This window comes from Poecilia mexicana, unplaced genomic scaffold, assembly GCF_051168715.1.
Source record: "Poecilia mexicana isolate PSO_F unplaced genomic scaffold, ASM5116871v1 scaffold_14, whole genome shotgun sequence".
In the NCBI taxonomy this organism is placed as follows: domain Eukaryota; kingdom Metazoa; phylum Chordata; class Actinopteri; order Cyprinodontiformes; family Poeciliidae; genus Poecilia; species Poecilia mexicana.
Genome location: NW_028263383.1, coordinates 2,543,856 through 2,560,958, shown reverse-complemented (window position 1 = coordinate 2,560,958; position 17,103 = coordinate 2,543,856). Strand labels below are relative to the sequence as shown.

At 38.2% G+C, this 17,103-nt stretch overlaps 3 protein-coding genes across 3 annotated transcripts; 2 read left to right on the top strand and 1 right to left on the bottom strand.

The window, feature by feature from the left end:
* Positions 1 to 1,889: 1,889 nt before the first annotated feature.
* mrps31 (mitochondrial ribosomal protein S31) lies at positions 1,890 to 6,030 on the bottom strand. The gene is made up of 7 exons (XM_014983520.2): positions 5,855 to 6,030; positions 4,681 to 5,100; positions 4,094 to 4,246; positions 3,322 to 3,465; positions 3,157 to 3,233; positions 2,784 to 2,924; positions 1,890 to 2,397 (listed from the first exon to the last, which is right to left on the bottom strand). Exons 1-7 carry the CDS (start codon positions 5,953 to 5,955, stop codon positions 2,162 to 2,164), a joined length of 1,272 nt encoding a protein of 423 aa, XP_014839006.2. The 5' UTR covers positions 5,956 to 6,030; the 3' UTR covers positions 1,890 to 2,161.
* Positions 6,031 to 6,233: 203 nt separating this feature from the next.
* taf6 (TAF6 RNA polymerase II, TATA box binding protein (TBP)-associated factor) lies at positions 6,234 to 13,705 on the top strand. The gene is made up of 15 exons (XM_014983519.2): positions 6,234 to 6,467; positions 8,803 to 8,960; positions 9,065 to 9,151; positions 9,246 to 9,399; positions 9,497 to 9,553; positions 9,668 to 9,787; positions 9,982 to 10,103; positions 10,530 to 10,607; positions 10,845 to 10,946; positions 11,042 to 11,224; positions 11,473 to 11,547; positions 11,856 to 11,981; positions 12,103 to 12,276; positions 12,434 to 12,625; positions 13,167 to 13,705. The coding sequence occupies exons 2-15, from the start codon at positions 8,805 to 8,807 to the stop codon at positions 13,452 to 13,454; spliced, it is 1,914 nt and encodes a 637-aa protein (XP_014839005.1). The 5' UTR covers positions 6,234 to 6,467; positions 8,803 to 8,804; the 3' UTR covers positions 13,455 to 13,705.
* Positions 13,706 to 14,765: 1,060 nt separating this feature from the next.
* Positions 14,766 to 16,769, top strand: sat2b (spermidine/spermine N1-acetyltransferase family member 2b). Its single transcript, XM_014983518.2, has 6 exons — positions 14,766 to 14,921; positions 15,096 to 15,147; positions 15,879 to 15,962; positions 16,110 to 16,211; positions 16,296 to 16,336; positions 16,510 to 16,769. The coding sequence occupies exons 1-6, from the start codon at positions 14,859 to 14,861 to the stop codon at positions 16,687 to 16,689; spliced, it is 522 nt and encodes a 173-aa protein (XP_014839004.1). The 5' UTR covers positions 14,766 to 14,858; the 3' UTR covers positions 16,690 to 16,769.
* Positions 16,770 to 17,103: the final 334 nt, after the last annotated feature.

Sequence of the window (17,103 nt, the reverse complement as noted above, 5' to 3'; positions counted from 1 at the left end):
GTCTCAGCAGACATTCATCATGTACCACAAATTTGGCCTTTATCGTCACAAAAAGAAGTATGCGGTTTAATGAAAGCCATGTGAACCTAATCATAGAGCTGAGACATCAAACACATGGAAGAAGGACAACTGGTCAGATGAGAAATTAAGCCAATATACAAAATACTATGTGCAACAGAAAACTACCATCCCCACTGAAAAACATGGTAGGGACAGTATCATGCTGCGGGGATAGTTTTCCTTTACGAGGCCAGGGAAGTTGGTCAAAGTTAATGGGAAACTATTAGAGTTTCCCATTAACTCTAGTAGTTAATGGGAAACTCTAGCAAACATTTATTATCCAGCAGGTAAAATCTAAACCTACGGACAGACGGAACAACACAAAACGTCAAAAGGTTTCATTAGTCTGCAGGGAACCAGTAATATCTCCATTATGTGTTGAATTAGCCTTAAATATGATTGCACTTAAATTAAACAAACATGCATGAAAAAGCCTTTCAATTATTTCTGTCCATTTCAGTTGAATGTCAACAGTTGTACTTTTTGAAGAGGTAACCCAGTTCTATTCACAATGATTCCAAGGACATCAATAAAATAACAGCTTATATCGATATCAAAAGCTAATTTGACCATATGAAAGAAAAAAAAATGCTAAAATTTTTTACTTGGATGTAATTTCTTACATAGAATAAAACGTTTTTATCTTTTTAATGTGGCACATTTAGAGGTTACTCGTTTGTAGAAACAGCATCACCTGTCAGTATCGCCATCTAGTGGCCAATATCTGAGCCCTTTCAAAGCAAACCCTGTTCTTACATTACACAGGCCACACAAACAGAAATAAGGCGCTGGTGCCAACATCCTATCATGCCTATCACGCCGTTTGAGGAAACGTGAACAAAAAGTGGAAATGGGGTACTTTTAAACATCAACCTGTCATGCACCACTTTGCCAGACAATAGATTGAGTAAAGTGTTTTCAGTGCAGAAGGAATCTGGGAGGCATATTGTTGAGAGCTTGTTTAACTCTAAAAAGCACTTCCTGTACAAAGAATACAAGGTTCAAGGTCTAATAATGTTCTTACTGTAAACTGAGGCCCAGAGTACGGGCACACAGGTTTCAAGTTTGGACCGAAGATCTGGAAAAACATTATTAATCACGCTTCTAGGCGTCCGTGTGAACTCAGGCACTTAGAAAATACAAAAATATTTACCTCAGCGTACTCTTTGTTTAAAAGATCTCTGAAACTCCATTGAGGATATCAGTCGTTGCCGAGTACTACCCGTCATCGGACAATCAAAAACTAGGACAGATATTTGAAAAAAGTATCTCAGAATCTGTAGCCTTTCAATAATGTCACTACGTTAAACTTGTTGAACTTGTAAGTAGCATTAAACTCTAAAGACTGGTAACTGATCGGATCCTGCAGAACGACGATCAAAATTACACCAGTGAATCCGCCATTGACTAGCAGAGAACAAAGTGAAGAGCACCGGGCCTAGTCAAAGTCTGGTGACCTGCAAATAAACCCTCAAAATATATCAGAGCTGAAAGTGAGAAGTGGGGCAAAACTAGGCTCAGACTGATATCAGAGTTTGATAGATGGTTATAACTGTCTGAATTAACAATCTTATTCTTTTCCAAAAAAAGTGTTAATATCAGGTTCAATATTTGACATTGTTTGTGGGAGTACTCATTTTTTCACAATAGTACATCCTGGTGGAGATCAGAGTTAAAATCTCATGCTGTTATGGAAACTACCAGCACCAATCAGCCAGTGTAAAATCTGGCTACCATGGAGACTGAACAAAGGCTGGTGGAGATAAATTACTATCAGCTTCCCAAAAAAAAGACTACAACTCCTGTCCTTCCACAAAGAAAACACAATGTGGTTTCATGACATATTTTAATAGAATACGACGTGACACATTTAACAAAAAAAAGAAGTAAAAATTAAGAGTTGTATGCAGCCATTTCAAAGGAAGTTGTATGAGTCCACACTAACTGCTCTTCAGAGGAAAAACTTGTAACTTCTTGTTTAGAACCTGTGAATGTACACAAGTACAAGGATGAACAAAGGCAGCAAAGCCTTGCTGAGAAAAATGATGGATGTCCCATTTTTGTACTTTTATGTCCAGCAAATATGGGAAACGTCTTGGGTTTAGTTTAGATACACATCAGCTTCGTTAAGAACCTCCTCCTTTTGTTGAAAATAGTCTCTAAACCAGGAAATGTGCTCCTTCTTCTGCTCAACGGTCAAGTAGGGGTTTTTAGCCAGACCAGTCACAACCAGCTCCATGAAGTGGCGCACAGGCCCCTGACGGGGGAAGCCGTCCTCTAAGTGTTTCTCTAAGAAGACGTGCTCATGGAAGAGGACACTGGCTTCATCTTCAAGGCCTAACACAGAAAGAGATTACAACATCACAGTGATTGGGAGACGATATCATATCTGTTTGATCTTGTAGACGTTTTTTTCTTCTTCTGATTTTGCCACTTTACAGCCACAAATTACAATTGGACATGAAGACTTAACACTCCTCTAGAGACAGATGTACTCCAAGCTTCTGTTATGATTTCCAGCTACAGCGCCTTGTCAAAATTTAAAGGGTGTTGAAATCACTTCCCTTCCAGATTATTATTGGAAAGACATTTTGAAAATTAGCTCTCAGTTTTGTTCCAACTCAAAGTTGTGCACTTCTTTGTGTTGGTCTGAATGTAGTTTGTGGTTGTAAAATGAAAAAAAAAAAAAAAAAATTAAGACGTATAAGTATTCTGTCACTCACCGATTTCATTGTTAATCGGGTACTGCCACAGTTTTCCCTCTTTGGTCCACTGGATCATTTCCTCAAACCCGTTACGTGGCTTTTGGTTGGTTAACAGAGATAACTCATTGGCGAACTCTATGTCCCACAGGGTCGGCTTAGCTGAAGATATGACACCAGTGTTACGAGCAATGTCCCACAAAATAACAAAAATGTATTACTACAGCACTGCTCTTTCTATAACACTGAGTTGCAGCAGGATGGCTTATTGACTTGCCCAGCAACGGTCAAATTTGGATACCTGAGCTGTTCTACTGCACATAATTTCTATGTTAGATGCACTAATGGTGTAAGAGATAAAAATAGAGAAATGTATATGAAAAGTTATTATTACCAAGTGCTGATTCATCTCCCTGTTCATCAGTGGTTTGAGAGAAGATATTAAGTCTTTTTGCCGGAAAAATATTCCTCCTAGAAATAATATAAAACAAACAAAAAAAAAACCACGTTCGCTTTATTCCTATTATTATTTAACTGACAGTGTTATGAATGTGCTTACCTTTTCTGAACATTGGCCAGCTCACTGGTAATTCCTCTGTCACGTACGTATCCTTGTCCATCATCGTCAAATCGGATCTGGTCAGTAGGCCAAGCATTCTGCCGACCGGACCTCTTTCCTACTTTCATGTCAGCTAAAAGAACTCTGAGGAAGTATTACAACATAGTGCTTAGTAAATATAAATAAATTAAGTCTGCTACCATTCTTTAAAATGCAAAGTTTCATCAAAACTATCTGCTGATATTAAAAGACTGACAGTGTCAACGGACTGAGCTGGAAATACAGTCAAAGGACTCATAGGAAAATAACTGACCTGCTTAAGGAATGTGAAGAGGAATATCAAAATAAACTTAGTGGAACACAAGAGGCAGTCAGATAGTGTTATTCTGATGCTATCAAACAGTTTATTATTGTTGATGCACTGTTTTTGTTTTCATTTCACAAATTAAAAACAACATGAAGCTGCTGGTCCCCGTAACCCGCCCTCCCAGCTTCTGACTAAAGTTGTTCTTTCCTCTGGTCCTGCTGTCCACCGCTCCAAGGATAGCTGCTGGTTTTGGCTGGCAGAGCCAGAGTTTACTTTGGTGGAAATACAAATAACTGTGGCTCAGCGAGCACTTGATGGAAAACACCCTGCATGTGTGCGTGTGTGTTCAGCTGATGAACGCTCAGACATTGTTTTTGGGGAATTTAGAGAGAGCCCTCGTTAAGGATGAACTAACGCATTACTGTTAAAAGCATATATTAATGCGCCTATATGCAGGTGACATACCCAAGATTGTTGATGTCGCCTTTTTTCTGAGCTTCTGTGAGAAGTTTGCGCTGCCTCAGCTGTTTCAGCAGCTCTGACTCCGCCTCGCTGCGATTAGGAAGGGTGGAGGCTGCAGCAGATGCTGCTGCGACCAGATCAGGATCCAATGCTTCACTAAAAATACAAAATGGAAACAAAAACCTTAGAAATTTTCCAGGAACTGCAGGTCAGTTTCCGCAGGTTAACTGAAATGACTGTGTAATGGATTGATGGACTGTGTAATTACATCATCCTGTGAACTTGGAATGAAAACACTCAACATTGAAGCAAAATAAATGTTATATGATAAAATTTGTTTATAGTAATTTAACTTTTCCACATTTTATCACTACACAACCTTACGTCAATGTATTTTACTAAAACTGCATGTGCTAGACAAATACAATATGACTTGGGTCAGGCTTTTTAGGTATGCTTCCACAAGCATAGTTTGTTGATCTCTCACATAAATCCCAACAACAATATATAAAAAGTTATGGCTGTAATGTGACTTTAACAGAATAGGAATACTTCTGCAAGGTACTAAAAATAACTCCAAGATTTCCTACCTCTGTGCTGAAGCTTGTACTGTTGCCTTTTGAAACATACTCGACGTGCTCTCCATGGCTGCTGAGGCCGATTCAAGACTTTGCTTCGGCTTCAGGTTTTTGAGCCTTTTTTTACTGGTAACTTGAACCTTCATGGCTCCAAGGAGGTCCAAAAGACTCTCCTTCCCACTTTTAGCTCCATCAGTGTTTACTTGTGATGGCTTTGACAGGACCTGTTCAACTTTAACATTGCTGTGCTGTTGCGTGCTATCTCTATCAGTTGCCTTCACCTGCTCTGTCTCCTCCTGTAGTTGGGTAATCTTTGCTTGAGTGTCTACATTTGTTGCCTCATCTTGATTAGAGGGGATTGCATTGTCTTTCTTTTCACAGCATCTGACTGAGCATGTGCTGAGAGGGTTTACTCCAACTCCAGTTAATACCCTGCGCGAGATGGGAAACAAAAATTACAATTACAGAAAGTAAAAGGATACCCAAATAATATTCAATACTAAAAAGTGCCACGCAAGTATGCAATTTCACAAAACTACTGTGCAACTAATTTGGCGATATGGGTCATTGTCTGTTTGGCGGATCCACTTGTGCTCAAGTTTTAATTTCCTGGCTGGTGAATATCCCCACGTTATGTTCTGTCCTCATTATCCATTTATACAGTGTAGAAGTCTCTCTTGCAGCAAAACTTGTGATGCTGCCACCACCATATTTAATAGGCTAGCAAACTTTTTTTCCATGGTCACCAAAAACAAACTGTTTCAAAAGGTCTATTTTAACCGCTTCTACCATTAGAAAATATAAATTGTTGAACTTAATAGTAATAATTAAAGACATCTAATAACTGTCGTTTTGTGATTTTGGACAGCGTCCTTTTTAAACGTTTCAACTTAAATTGAGGAAAGTCAATCGAACCACTGGGCTTTTAAAAATTTTGCAAGTTATTTATTGATTGGCATGCCTAGCTAATATGTCAATCAATAAGCCCCGCCCCATCCGCACAAGTTAACCAAGCTAACAGCTAACATTATGTACTTACCACATGGGAAATTAAAGTTAGGTTACGTAAAACTTAAAGCTGTTGTGTGACACCATCACATTACACCGAAGACCTTTAGTCGTTTGTTACGAGCATCTATTGCTCATTTATTGCGTTCATATTATTTCTTTGGCAAAGTAAACTCACCTAGAAACGTTGTCGTATTTGGCTGAAAACACATGACCCTCGTAGACACAAAGTGAGTGGTTTCGTGTCGTACAAACGGTCCGGGATAAAAATCTATACATGTTTTTTTCTCGCAATGTCCTTGCACGCTCCTTACCTTCTCCGTAGCTACACAATAACGCTCCCCCTATGAACGTAGTAATAACAATAGTTCCGCTTGGAGAACTGGTTGTTCTGTAAAGGTTTAACACGGGTTTTCATGGTAAAACTTATAAATTCTAATATTAGACCCTTAAAATGATTTATTTCTTGATATCCCTGCGCAATTTACAATTCAAAGTGCAATCTTTGTTTTCGTATTTACTTTTAAACAGAACGCCACTTAATGTAGCTGTCAGTTGTAATCTCGCGATCTCTGAACTGGAACGTGACTCAAAATGGCGATAGAACATAGCGCTAATTCATGAGCGGATGTCCCAGCTTGCAGTCTGTGATCAAGTCAGCCGTTAACAACCAGTGATGGATAATACCAGAGAAGAAATAGCTTCGCGCCATTGTCATTTTTATAAATTTTGATATCATTTGTTTGTTTAAAATCCCGAGTGAACTCGAACGGGAAAGGAAAACTTCACAGGTAATAATGTCAACGGTAGCTACGCTATTAGCATAGAAGCTAACAGGCATATTTTAAGCGTTAAGTATTAGTTAATTTAAAAGTCGTCATGAGCTTTAAACCTAGGACAATTCGTTTTCTTGTGATAAAATTGAAGTATTTTACTGTATGCTTATGTTTGGCGGAACTTGGCGGTTACTACTTGTTCCGTCAGAGTGCCTGACCCGCTCAATATGAAGCGCACTAGTGTTTACATATACTAGTAAATTTAATTTAACCACCAAGAGAAAAATTGCTTTTAGTTTGATCTTATTTCATCTCTTGCTAAATGACATTTAAAGGTGCAATTGAGTGTTGCTTTGATAGCAAAACGACTGGTGAAATCGTGTTAAATAATTTCTTCCTTGCTGAAATGAAAGTGTCACCCAGCTTTGAAATAGCGCGGATATCTTATGGAAATGTATACTTTTTTGTTCTTTGAATAAGGCCTCCTTAATTTTCTTTATTTGGACACCCTGCGAGGTTGCATGTGTAGCACTGATTTGCTTTTATAGCCGCACTGTACAAACACAATCCGAATAATTCAGTTAAAAATTTTTTATAACGACTGAAAGATATATTTTTATTAAGTATTTATTTTTCAGTTTTATTTTGCCACTCATAATTCACAATCAACAAGTGGATTTCTTAAATTAGAATATAATCAAAATGTTTATTTCAGTTATTCAGTTAAAACTTGCATATATGTATTACACAAAGTGAAAAAAAATCTGAAAATTTGATAATTACATATGAGCCAAAAAATAAACTAAATATGGAAATGTTACATTGTGACTTGTGCTTTTTTCAGCTAGAAGTCATAGCCATCTAGATCAACAGAAATATATATTTTATATATAATGCTTTTTGTAATATGAGTGTATAAATATTAGCTTCACATTTTGAATTACATAAATTACTGACATAAAGGATATTCTGATTCATTGAAACGTATTAAAACAGATTGTTGTTTGGATTGATCCTGCATCAGTTTGTCTCTCTGCACATTTGTACTGCCCTTTCATGTCTTACAAATTGTCATTTTGTGTTTTCTTACTTCTGTTTCATTTCTTCAACTTCGTTCTCATGTACCTAACCGACTCAATTTCAGTTTAATGTTCTTTGTAGTTAAGTATCTTCATAAATTATGGAGAAAATGTATTCATGTAGATGCTAAAACCTTACATATATACTATATTAAAATGTATAATATTTTCTGAAAATATACTTTCTTCCATCCATTTTGGCCTGGTACTCTAGTGAAATAAATACCCCTGATCAAACTATAAATACTTTCTGCTAGTAGATATTGAGTTGCATATCCACATTTCCTTTCAATAGACAATGAGTAAAGACAGTGAAATTGTCGAAGCAGGTGTAAAGCTTACGCCTGGTGGGTAAGAACTGAAACTTGATTAGTGTACATTGCTCCATTTCAGATGAAAAGAACAAAATACAAGTAAAATGCACAAAATGGCGAAGTGACAGAATTACCTGCACCCGTTAGCCTGCTTTCCAGCATCGTGGTTGTCTCAAAGTTTCATTGCGCTTTTTAATGGTGTATTGATGAAAAGGAAAAGGTTTCTAGTAATGGTTCTTAAAGGATAATTCTGCACCTATCAAACTTTATTCTTGATTTTAGTCTTGTTTCTTACCTGTCAGTGTAGTTTCAGTTTGTTGTTGTTGTTGTTTTGTCCAACTCTGTCACTTGTACTTGAGACTTTTTCCTGTCATATTTTTTTTCTGTTAGTTATTACTGTATTGACACATATACACTCTTACTAAGTGGCCTTAGGGATCATTGTATGTCTCTGTAATTTTTTGATTAACGTTAAGAAGAAATAATATTTCATGGTTGTTATTTTCCCCCTTGGTCATTCTGTAGCTCTGTTCTTGTGTAGCTTTTATCATTTTGTGATCAACTTTCTAGAGTCCAAATAAAAAGTCTTCTGCCAAGGAACGTTTTGTACCAAGCATGAAGCAGTTTTTATCTGTCAGGGAACATTTTGTACCTGCTTTGATGTTTTAAAAAAATGTTCTGGTTTGAACTCTGTGGGCTGTTGGTAAATATCAATATGACTCCTGAAAATGTCCAGTAGCCAGATGCTGATTAGTCATTTTGGTTTGATTAGGTGTCAAAATCTGTCAAACTGCATTAGTGTCTGTGGACTCTAACAGGAATCAGAACCAAAGTGAAAGGCAAAAACGCTGTTTACACAACGTCTTAAAAATAAGCTGCAAAATATTCATTAGCCCTCAATGTTATGGGGAAAAAAACACTAATATTAATGAGCTGATGTCCTGCTTTGTTTCCCAGTCATGGCGGAGGAACGTCGGCAGAAGCAATGTTCGGTCAGCCTGCCCACAGAGTCCATGAAGGCCATGGCCGAGTCAGTGGGAGTGGGGCAGCTACAGGAGGAAAGCTGTGTGGCCCTTAGCGAAGAGGTCAGCTACAGAATCAAGGAAATTGCACAGGTAATTTATTAAAGCTATTTTCGTTTTTGTTTTTTAGTCTGCTCTGAGTCTGAAATAAAAATCTCAAATATCTTAGCGATGATACGTTTTCTTCTTCTCCACAGGATGCTCTAAAGTTCATGCATCACGGGAAGAGACGCAAACTAACCACCAGTGACATAGACAATGCCCTGAAACTAAAAAACGTGGAGGTAAGGGGTGTTTTAGAAGCGAAGCAGGACAGTTTTGCTGTGTCATGTTTGGGCAATTTACTGATGTTTTCCATGTCGCTCTCTGTGCTGTTAGCCCCTGTACGGGTTTCAGTCGCAGGAGTTTATCCCTTTCCGCTTTGCGAGTGGCGGTGGAAGAGAACTTCATTTCTATGAGGAGAAGGAGGTCGACCTCAGCGACATTATCAACACGCCTCTTCCAAGGGTTCCTTTAGATGTTTCTCTCAAAGGTACACAGATTATCAAGATTACAAGCTGCTTTTCTCTGCTTTAGGTTTTTTGAGTGGCTTATGAATAAGTTTACGATCGATCTTGGTTTCCTAACAGCACACTGGTTAAGTATTGAAGGAGTTCAGCCGTCAATTCCAGAAAACCCACCGCCAGGTTAGTCAGGTTTAACATTTATTTTCAGTATCTTAAAACTGGAAATTGTGATTTATTTATTTATTTAGTCTTAAATGAGAACTTGGGCATAACTTTTGTTTCTTTCCTTTTCAGCATCAAAAGAGCAACAGAAAGCTGAATCAACAGAACCGCTCAAAGTGGTCAAGCCTGGTCAGGAGGAGAAAGGTGCAATTCAAGGCAAAGGTCAGAACACACCAGCTCCTGATAACAAAGGTCAGTATTACTACTTTTGTTTTGGAGGAACTTCTTCAATAATATTTTTGTGCGCTTTCTCGTTTTATATTATAATTCCACACATTTTATCACCATTTCTACACCGAATTGTTCTGTTTTTTTTTATTATTATGAATGCTCTGAGGAAGAATGTCTGATCTCCATTGAAGCTAACGATGTTGTCCTTTTCACAGGAAAGGAGAAGGGTCTAATCAGGTTGAAACCACGCAGCACCCACGAGCTTTCTGTAGAGCAGCAACTCTACTACAAGGAAATCACAGAGGCGTGTGTTGGCTCCTGCGAAGCAAAACGAGCCGTAAGTTTTACTGGTTTTTCAGTATGCAGGGGCAATAAATCATTATTTTATTAAAAGTTTCCCCCAGAAAACTTGCTAAGCCCGGTAGTTGGGTGCTAGGTCAGTCATTCATCCAGCGGCCCGTCGTGTTTTTGAGTTAAAAAATGTTTAAAGTTGACAGGAAATTTGAAAATATGACTTGATAATTATGTGTTATTTAAAGATTGAAGATTAATTCCTCAACACCAACGATAAAGTCTTAAAACATGTAAACATTTAAAAAAAACTTAAGTAAATAAGCAATGCTTAGCCTGGTGGGGGCACAAGTAAAGCCTGGTGGCCCGCCAGGCTTATAGTACATTGATAGTTAATTACTGTAAATGCCAATGCATATATTTCTCACCTCTGTTGTTGTGGGTAAACCTCTTTTTTTTTTTCTTCTCACAGGAAGCGTTACAGAGTATTGCTACCGATCCTGGACTCTATCAGATGCTCCCAAGATTCAGCACGTTCATTTCTGAAGGAGTAAGCATGTCTCCCAACTATTCCTAATTTTCTGAATAGAGATGAACCAGTAAGTCATTTCTGAGTTCTGAGTTTGACCAGCTCTGCGTCTTTTTGTAATATAAGACACAATAGAGGAAAAAGAAGCTGTAGGATATTTGATAAAAGTGGAAATTTTTAATCCAGCAGAAAATGAAGGAATTTACGTCAGATACAACACCCGCACACATCTTTGCTGACTTTATTCTCTCTCCAAAGGTTCGTGTAAATGTGGTGCAAAACAACTTGGCTTTACTGATTTACCTCATGCGGATGGTCAAAGCTCTAATGGACAACCCCACTTTGTATCTGGAAAAATACGTGAGTATAGAAAATAAACGAAATATAACATGCATAATTTAAGAGAAATAGTTACTGTTTTGATGCAGAGCGATGCGTTGTGTTGTTGTCTTTAGCTGCATGAGCTGATCCCGGCGGTGGTCACCTGCATTGTGAGCAAGCAGCTCTGCTTACGGCCAGATGTCGACAACCACTGGGCTCTACGAGACTTTGCGGCTCGTCTGATGGCCCAGAGCTGTAAAACGTTCAGCACAACCACCAATAACATCCAGTCCCGTATTACCAAAACTCTCACCAAGGTGACTTTTCTGGTTCAACTCCATTTCTTTTTTTTTTTCTCTGACAGAATTTATGTTTTTTGCATAAACCTACTCTTTAATTAAGAAGAGTAGGTTTTTGACAGTCAGTTAAACAAATGGGTGAACCAAACACTTCAGATGTCTCCATATTTTCCAGTTGTATCATGATTGATATCTTTTTTTTGGCTCTAAACTTTTCTCACATTAAATCACATTTCAGATTTTTTTTGTTTGTTTTTGTCCTCCAGAGTTTGTTGGATGACAAAACCCAGTGGACGACGCGATACGGCTCCATCGCAGGGCTCGCTGAACTGGGAGCTGATGTAAGTTTGATCTAATTTCCTTCTTTACCAAACTATATAAAAATAGAATTGAAATCTTTTTAAAATAAACCTTTTTAAAATCCTTTTTTCAGGAATTTTGTTTAAATATTTTACTACCTTCATCCTATTGCTGTTTGTTCAGTCCTCAAGATGTGCAGATTGTAGATTTTTATTTAGAAGATGAAGTAAGGAATGTTATGAATAAACATAAAGCATGCTTAAAGTTAACTTCTTGTCTGCCTGAATAAAACTTGAGTTCATTTTTTCCTGCCTTCTGCCACGACTCTGACTTTTGTTGCTTTTCGTAGGTGATAAAGACGCTGATCCTTCCTCGGCTCGCTGTAGAGGGCGCTCGCATCAAGGCAGTGATGGACGGGCCTGTAGTGTCCAACATCGACAGGATAGGAGCTGAACACGTTCAGAGCCTCCTTCTGGTAAAGAATGGTTTTCTTTTCCGTTTGCTCCATTACGTATTTCCATACGCTGAAAACCTAACACAACGTCTACACCTTTGATTTGAAAGTTGAGCTCATAAGTTCCTGTTATTTTTCAAAGAAACATTGCGCCAGCGTCATCGCCAAAATACGGCCTCAGCCGGACAACGTGGAGCAATACCGGACGGACTACGGCTACCTCGGGCCCATGCTGTGTTCTCATGTAATGAAGGCCAGAACTCAAGCGGCGCTGCAAGCTCAGCAAGTCAACCGGACCACCTTAACAATCACACAGGTCAGAAAAACACAAATGGAGGTGAATCGGTTTCTGGACATTAGTAAATAAAGCTAGTGGCAATGATCTAATTTAGATTTACACTCAGAATCCGTTACGATGAGACGTCCTAACAGCAGCATGCTGTTTATTCGTATGTGCTGAAATGTTCTTGCAGCCTCGTTCCACGCTTTCAGTCTCACAAAGTGGGTTGAGTGGATCAGGTGGGCCTCGCACTCCCAGCATCATTAAGGTCCCGAGTTCCCTCACCCTCATGTCTCCAAGACCCGGTACTCCGTCTCAGCCGTCGCCACCGGCGACAAAGTACATCGTGATGGGAACCAGTGCGGGAGCTGCCTCAACCCAGCAGGTAATCATTTTTTCAGTTTTAGTTTAGTTAGAGGACCAATAAACAGGAACTCTGTCCAAGGGAACTTTTCCTAAATGTAGAATCTGATATAAAGTTTTTCTGGTTTTTCCTTTTTTTTCTGGTGTCATTGTGTAAATAAGATTTCTCTAATCATTCATTGTTGCATCAGCTGATCCATCATTCCTCCGTCTGTCCGTCTGGTTTTCGATCTGGCCACTGATCTTTTCAGACGTCCGTTCATCTGTCCATCCATCTGTCCTTCTAGTCATTTGTCCATTCATCTGTCTATCCATTTCTTTTCTTTACAGTTTGTGGTTTTTCCATATCTGCCAAAAGTCTGTTTTTTGTTTAAATTTGGACAGAACTTTTGAAACGACACTTTGGGGAAACTATGGAATTTTAAAATAAAAAATCTGCTGGAAGTCTGACATAAATGCTGCAACAAAAATTTCACTAACTAACTAACTTAACTTGCACCCCTCTATTTTAAAATCATCTACCACTATATGGCAGTAAACTTTTCTTTTGGCCTTTCGTTTAGGTCATCACCCTTAGCTCCTCCCAGTCAGCCTCACCAGTAACCAGCACTGTTCCCAGTGCGACTTCCACACTGCAGCCCTTGGTAAAACTGGAGCCCAGCAGCGGCTCTGGACTCACGGCTCCCCGGCCAATGCAGAAGTACATAGTCGTATCTCTTCCCTCGTCTGCCTCCTCCCTGGAGACCAAGAGCTCTGTGCTTCCATCCTCCATTTCCTCGACTCAAGTCGACGGAGGGATCAAGCTGGAGCGCTCCGATTCCCCCGCAGCAAGCACCCAGTCCCCACACTGACGTGTTTTGGTAAAGAAGAGTCTTCTCATCTTTGGGTTTTTCTCGACCGAACCTAAAGGGGTCGACTTTGGAGTGATGCGAAGAGAATTATGTGAACTCTTGACTGATGAGAGCAAACATGGCCAGACTTTGTAAATATCTTAATGCTCAGTGGAAGCTGAACAGTCCGTGAAATCATCAGCGTTTCAGCTTATATTCTAACTGATTTCATGTCTTTTTTTACCCTAAAATAAATTTGATTTTGTATTAAATGGTGTGTGTTGTGTTTGTGGAATTACGGTTAAATATTTGTTTGTTGTATGAAACATAATAGAAAAAAAGAAAAGAACTTGGTGGCTATCCAAAGAAGCAAGAAGTGCAAAAAGATTAAAATAGGCAACATTGATAACATACCACTCTGGCTAAAAATAACAGGTGTTTTCAAATCACTTTAACATTATTTACAAATTTCCATCATTGTTGAATTATTTGGGACTTTAGCTGAAACTGACAAAGACTAAACATTTTCTATTTTAGGTTGCTGCAAGTTCCCAATCAACTTTCCATTGACTAAAAGCCAGATTATTGTGACCTTTTTCTATTTTAAACTCAGGCGTTTAAATGCACTAAGACTGCTACGCCTTTGAGCAAGTTGAGAAAAATCCAGATGACGGGATAGATCATTGTTTTATAAGGCAGAAATAGAGACTCAAGTTTTAGACCCTTTAGACCCTTAAGTTGTCAAAATAACTTCTGGTTGCACTTTGAGTTGTCTCCAAAGACTTGAGGCTTGACTTGGACTCCTGAGACTCAAGTCTTAACAGTTTTTATCTCATGTAATGAAGAGTGAAAGTTGAAGTGGCTAGGCACAAATTGTTCCAAATCAATGATTTTGATCGTTTTGTCTTGAGTCAATGCTTTCAATTTTTATGTCCTACTAAACTTCTTAAAACTACTACTTGATTACCTAAATATGTAACTATAATAGGTTTGTTATTTTGCCATAAGTCAGTTACAGCAGTTCTGTATGGAAAAACAGGTCGGTATCCCTTAAAACTATAGAGAAATGTGTGAAATGATACCCAAGTCATACAGTTTTAAGGCAGTTCTAAATATTTCTGAATTTGCTTAAAATAAATCACTTCTATTTTTACCATTTAGTGAATTTAAGTAATTTTGGTAATCCTAACAGATTTATTACAGGAAAGTTTTAATCAGATTTTTTGCCAGAAACATAACATAAAATGTAAATTTTCCTTTTTACATAGTTTGTGGTGAACGGATTCAACCATAGGTTTAGCAGCCATTTTATTTTGAAAGGACAGTTCTACGGATCGTGACTATTTCCTTTTTTAACTAGAGTGAATCCTTAGCAGTTGTGATTTATTCAAATAGATACCTATCTATCTATCTGCTGTTGTAATAATGAATTTCAGAGTACGACCTTCAACAAAAGAAGACTGCAAAGACATATCGAGGATGATAATGGTGAGCTGCAGGCAGCTAGCCGAAACTCCTCTCTGCTTTTGAAACACTTGCAAACCTGGACGTTATGTCCTTATATTCTGTGTAGCTGTAGTTGCAGGGTTGTTATTCTGTTTTCATTCATTTATTGTGGTTGGAAAATGTTGTACGATATGATTATATTTCTGAAATTCTCAGGAGCTAGCGGTGTATGAAAAAATGCCCGACCAGGTGGAAATCTCTCACAAAGGTAACAGACTGAAAATAAGTTATAAAAATTAAAATATCTGCTTGCGGAGTCCAAATAAGACTCGGTGTGTATTTGCTAGTTTCACATACACGCTCCTGTCAAAGTTCAGACTTGCCTAATAAAAACGGATGATGCAGTTTAAAATATTTGCCAACAGATGTCGCCAATCCACATTTGTTTAATTGAGACAAAGGGCTTAGGTTAAGGTTTTATTTGCATTATTTTTGAGGAAAACAGTAATTGAATTGTAATCTCATTAAACATATCATTATCCATGTGGAAAGCATGGATATTTGTGTAATGATATGCAAATTCTTTAAAATGTAATGGTTTCTCGTAAAGTTACCACAAGTTTAGGTTTTTCACATTTTGGCCTAATATCTGCAAAGGCAAAAGTCAGGCAGGTGGAAAATACATACTCTGTGAGGTGGTACATTAGAGAAACTGCAACCAAACAGGTAATTATACAGAGAGCAACAGCAGCACTGCAGTGTTGGTGAATGTTTAGCTGTAACATTATGCAAGCACCACTTCTGTAAATGTTGAGAACACTAAAAACTCAAATTACCATCCAGAATATTCAAATGCAATTCTAAAATAAAATGTAATCTAGTCAAAAAAAAGCACATTATTTATTCATATCTTTATATAAGGCTAGCAGTTGGTTTGGTCTGTGAAAAGATTAGGAATAAAAAGTGTATTTTTGCTAATCTGTCCTTGTGTGAATTCAGAACTGGAGCGTGACGGTTTCTGCCAGAATCCCTTTTTTGAATGTCTTGTTGCAGAAGTTCCTGAGGAGCACAAATCTAAAGAAGGTAAATAAACACTGAGGTCCCAACATCTGTTTTCCTGTCTTAGAGACAAATACAATGCATGCAGAGTACGCCTTTGTAATTATTCTTAAGGTCATTTTTTATGTTTATGTTGATTTGTTGTTTGTGTGTTTTGTGTTCTTTTGTTAGGATTTACCGTCGTGGGATATGCTCTGTACTTTTACACCTATAGTACATGGAGAGGACGATCAGTATATCTGGAAGACCTGTTTGTGATGCCCGAGTTCAGAGGTACAAAATGTGTAATACTTAAATGTATTGTTTTAGTTACCATCTTTGTAATGTCCCTATGTTTCTGAAATTCTTTTGCTACAGGAAATGGCATTGGCAAAGGTTTATTGTGCAAAGTTGCTGAGGTATGTTTTACTTCATTTAGTCTCAACTCAGATGCACACAGATGACTGTGGACGTGCTGCTGCAGCTCAGGAGAACATGTATTTTTAACCTGACTGCCAGTATGTGAGCATATTAATAATGTTGTACTGCGATCCAGTGCATGGTTAATCAGAGGAGTGTTGTGTTTACCCAGGTGGGGAGAAAGAAGGAGTGTGTGCGGCTGCAGCTGTCGGTGCTCGACTGGAACAAGCCATCAAGAGACTTCTACGCTGCCAAAGGAGCTCAGGATCTGACAGTCAGTGAAGGCTGGCACTTCATTCGCTTTGATGGACAGAACCTGGACAATTTAGCTAATGAAGCTCCTAAAGATTAAACGTATGAAAACAGCAGTAAACTGTCCTCTGCTGTAATATTTTTTTAATCTATGAATAAATTAAGATATACCACCTTTAATGTATGTCTTCACGTGTTTGAATGCAAGTAGCCCGTTTAACAGAAATTGTAATTAGCTCCTGCACTCCTGTCAAGAGACATTACACAGTTTCTCAGAAGCACGGTGTCTGGACCTTAATTTGGATTACCAGAGTCATGTGATCAATGGTGTCCAAAGCTTCTTTTTGAAAATGACTGCATCAGTTGTTTAGCCTCTAGTTCAGCCGTTTAATGAATCATTAGTGTGTGTGAAAGAGATCAATCCGGTAAGAAACATAATGGCAAACATGGAATCAGCAAAAATATAAATCAGAACATAATTTATGTTCACTCATATTCAGTAAATTTAAATACA

Coding starts and splice junctions, on each gene's coding strand:
- mrps31 (XM_014983520.2), bottom strand. CDS start 5,955: ATGTATAGATTTTTATCCCGGACCGTTTGTACGACACGAAACCACTCA. Junction 4,247..4,680: donor GTACAAGCTTCAGCACAGAG/GTAGGAAATCTT, acceptor TTGTATTTTTAG/TGAAGCATTGGATCCTGATC. Junction 3,234..3,321: donor CTGGCCAATGTTCAGAAAAG/GTAAGCACATTC, acceptor TATTATTTCTAG/GAGGAATATTTTTCCGGCAA.
- taf6 (XM_014983519.2), top strand. CDS start 8,805: ATGGCGGAGGAACGTCGGCAGAAGCAATGTTCGGTCAGCCTGCCCACA. Junction 10,104..10,529: donor CCTGCGAAGCAAAACGAGCC/GTAAGTTTTACT, acceptor TTCTTCTCACAG/GAAGCGTTACAGAGTATTGC. Junction 11,548..11,855: donor TCGCTGAACTGGGAGCTGAT/GTAAGTTTGATC, acceptor TGCTTTTCGTAG/GTGATAAAGACGCTGATCCT.
- sat2b (XM_014983518.2), top strand. CDS start 14,859: ATGAATTTCAGAGTACGACCTTCAACAAAAGAAGACTGCAAAGACATA. Junction 15,148..15,878: donor GGTGGAAATCTCTCACAAAG/GTAACAGACTGA, acceptor GTGTGAATTCAG/AACTGGAGCGTGACGGTTTC. Junction 15,963..16,109: donor GGAGCACAAATCTAAAGAAG/GTAAATAAACAC, acceptor TTCTTTTGTTAG/GATTTACCGTCGTGGGATAT.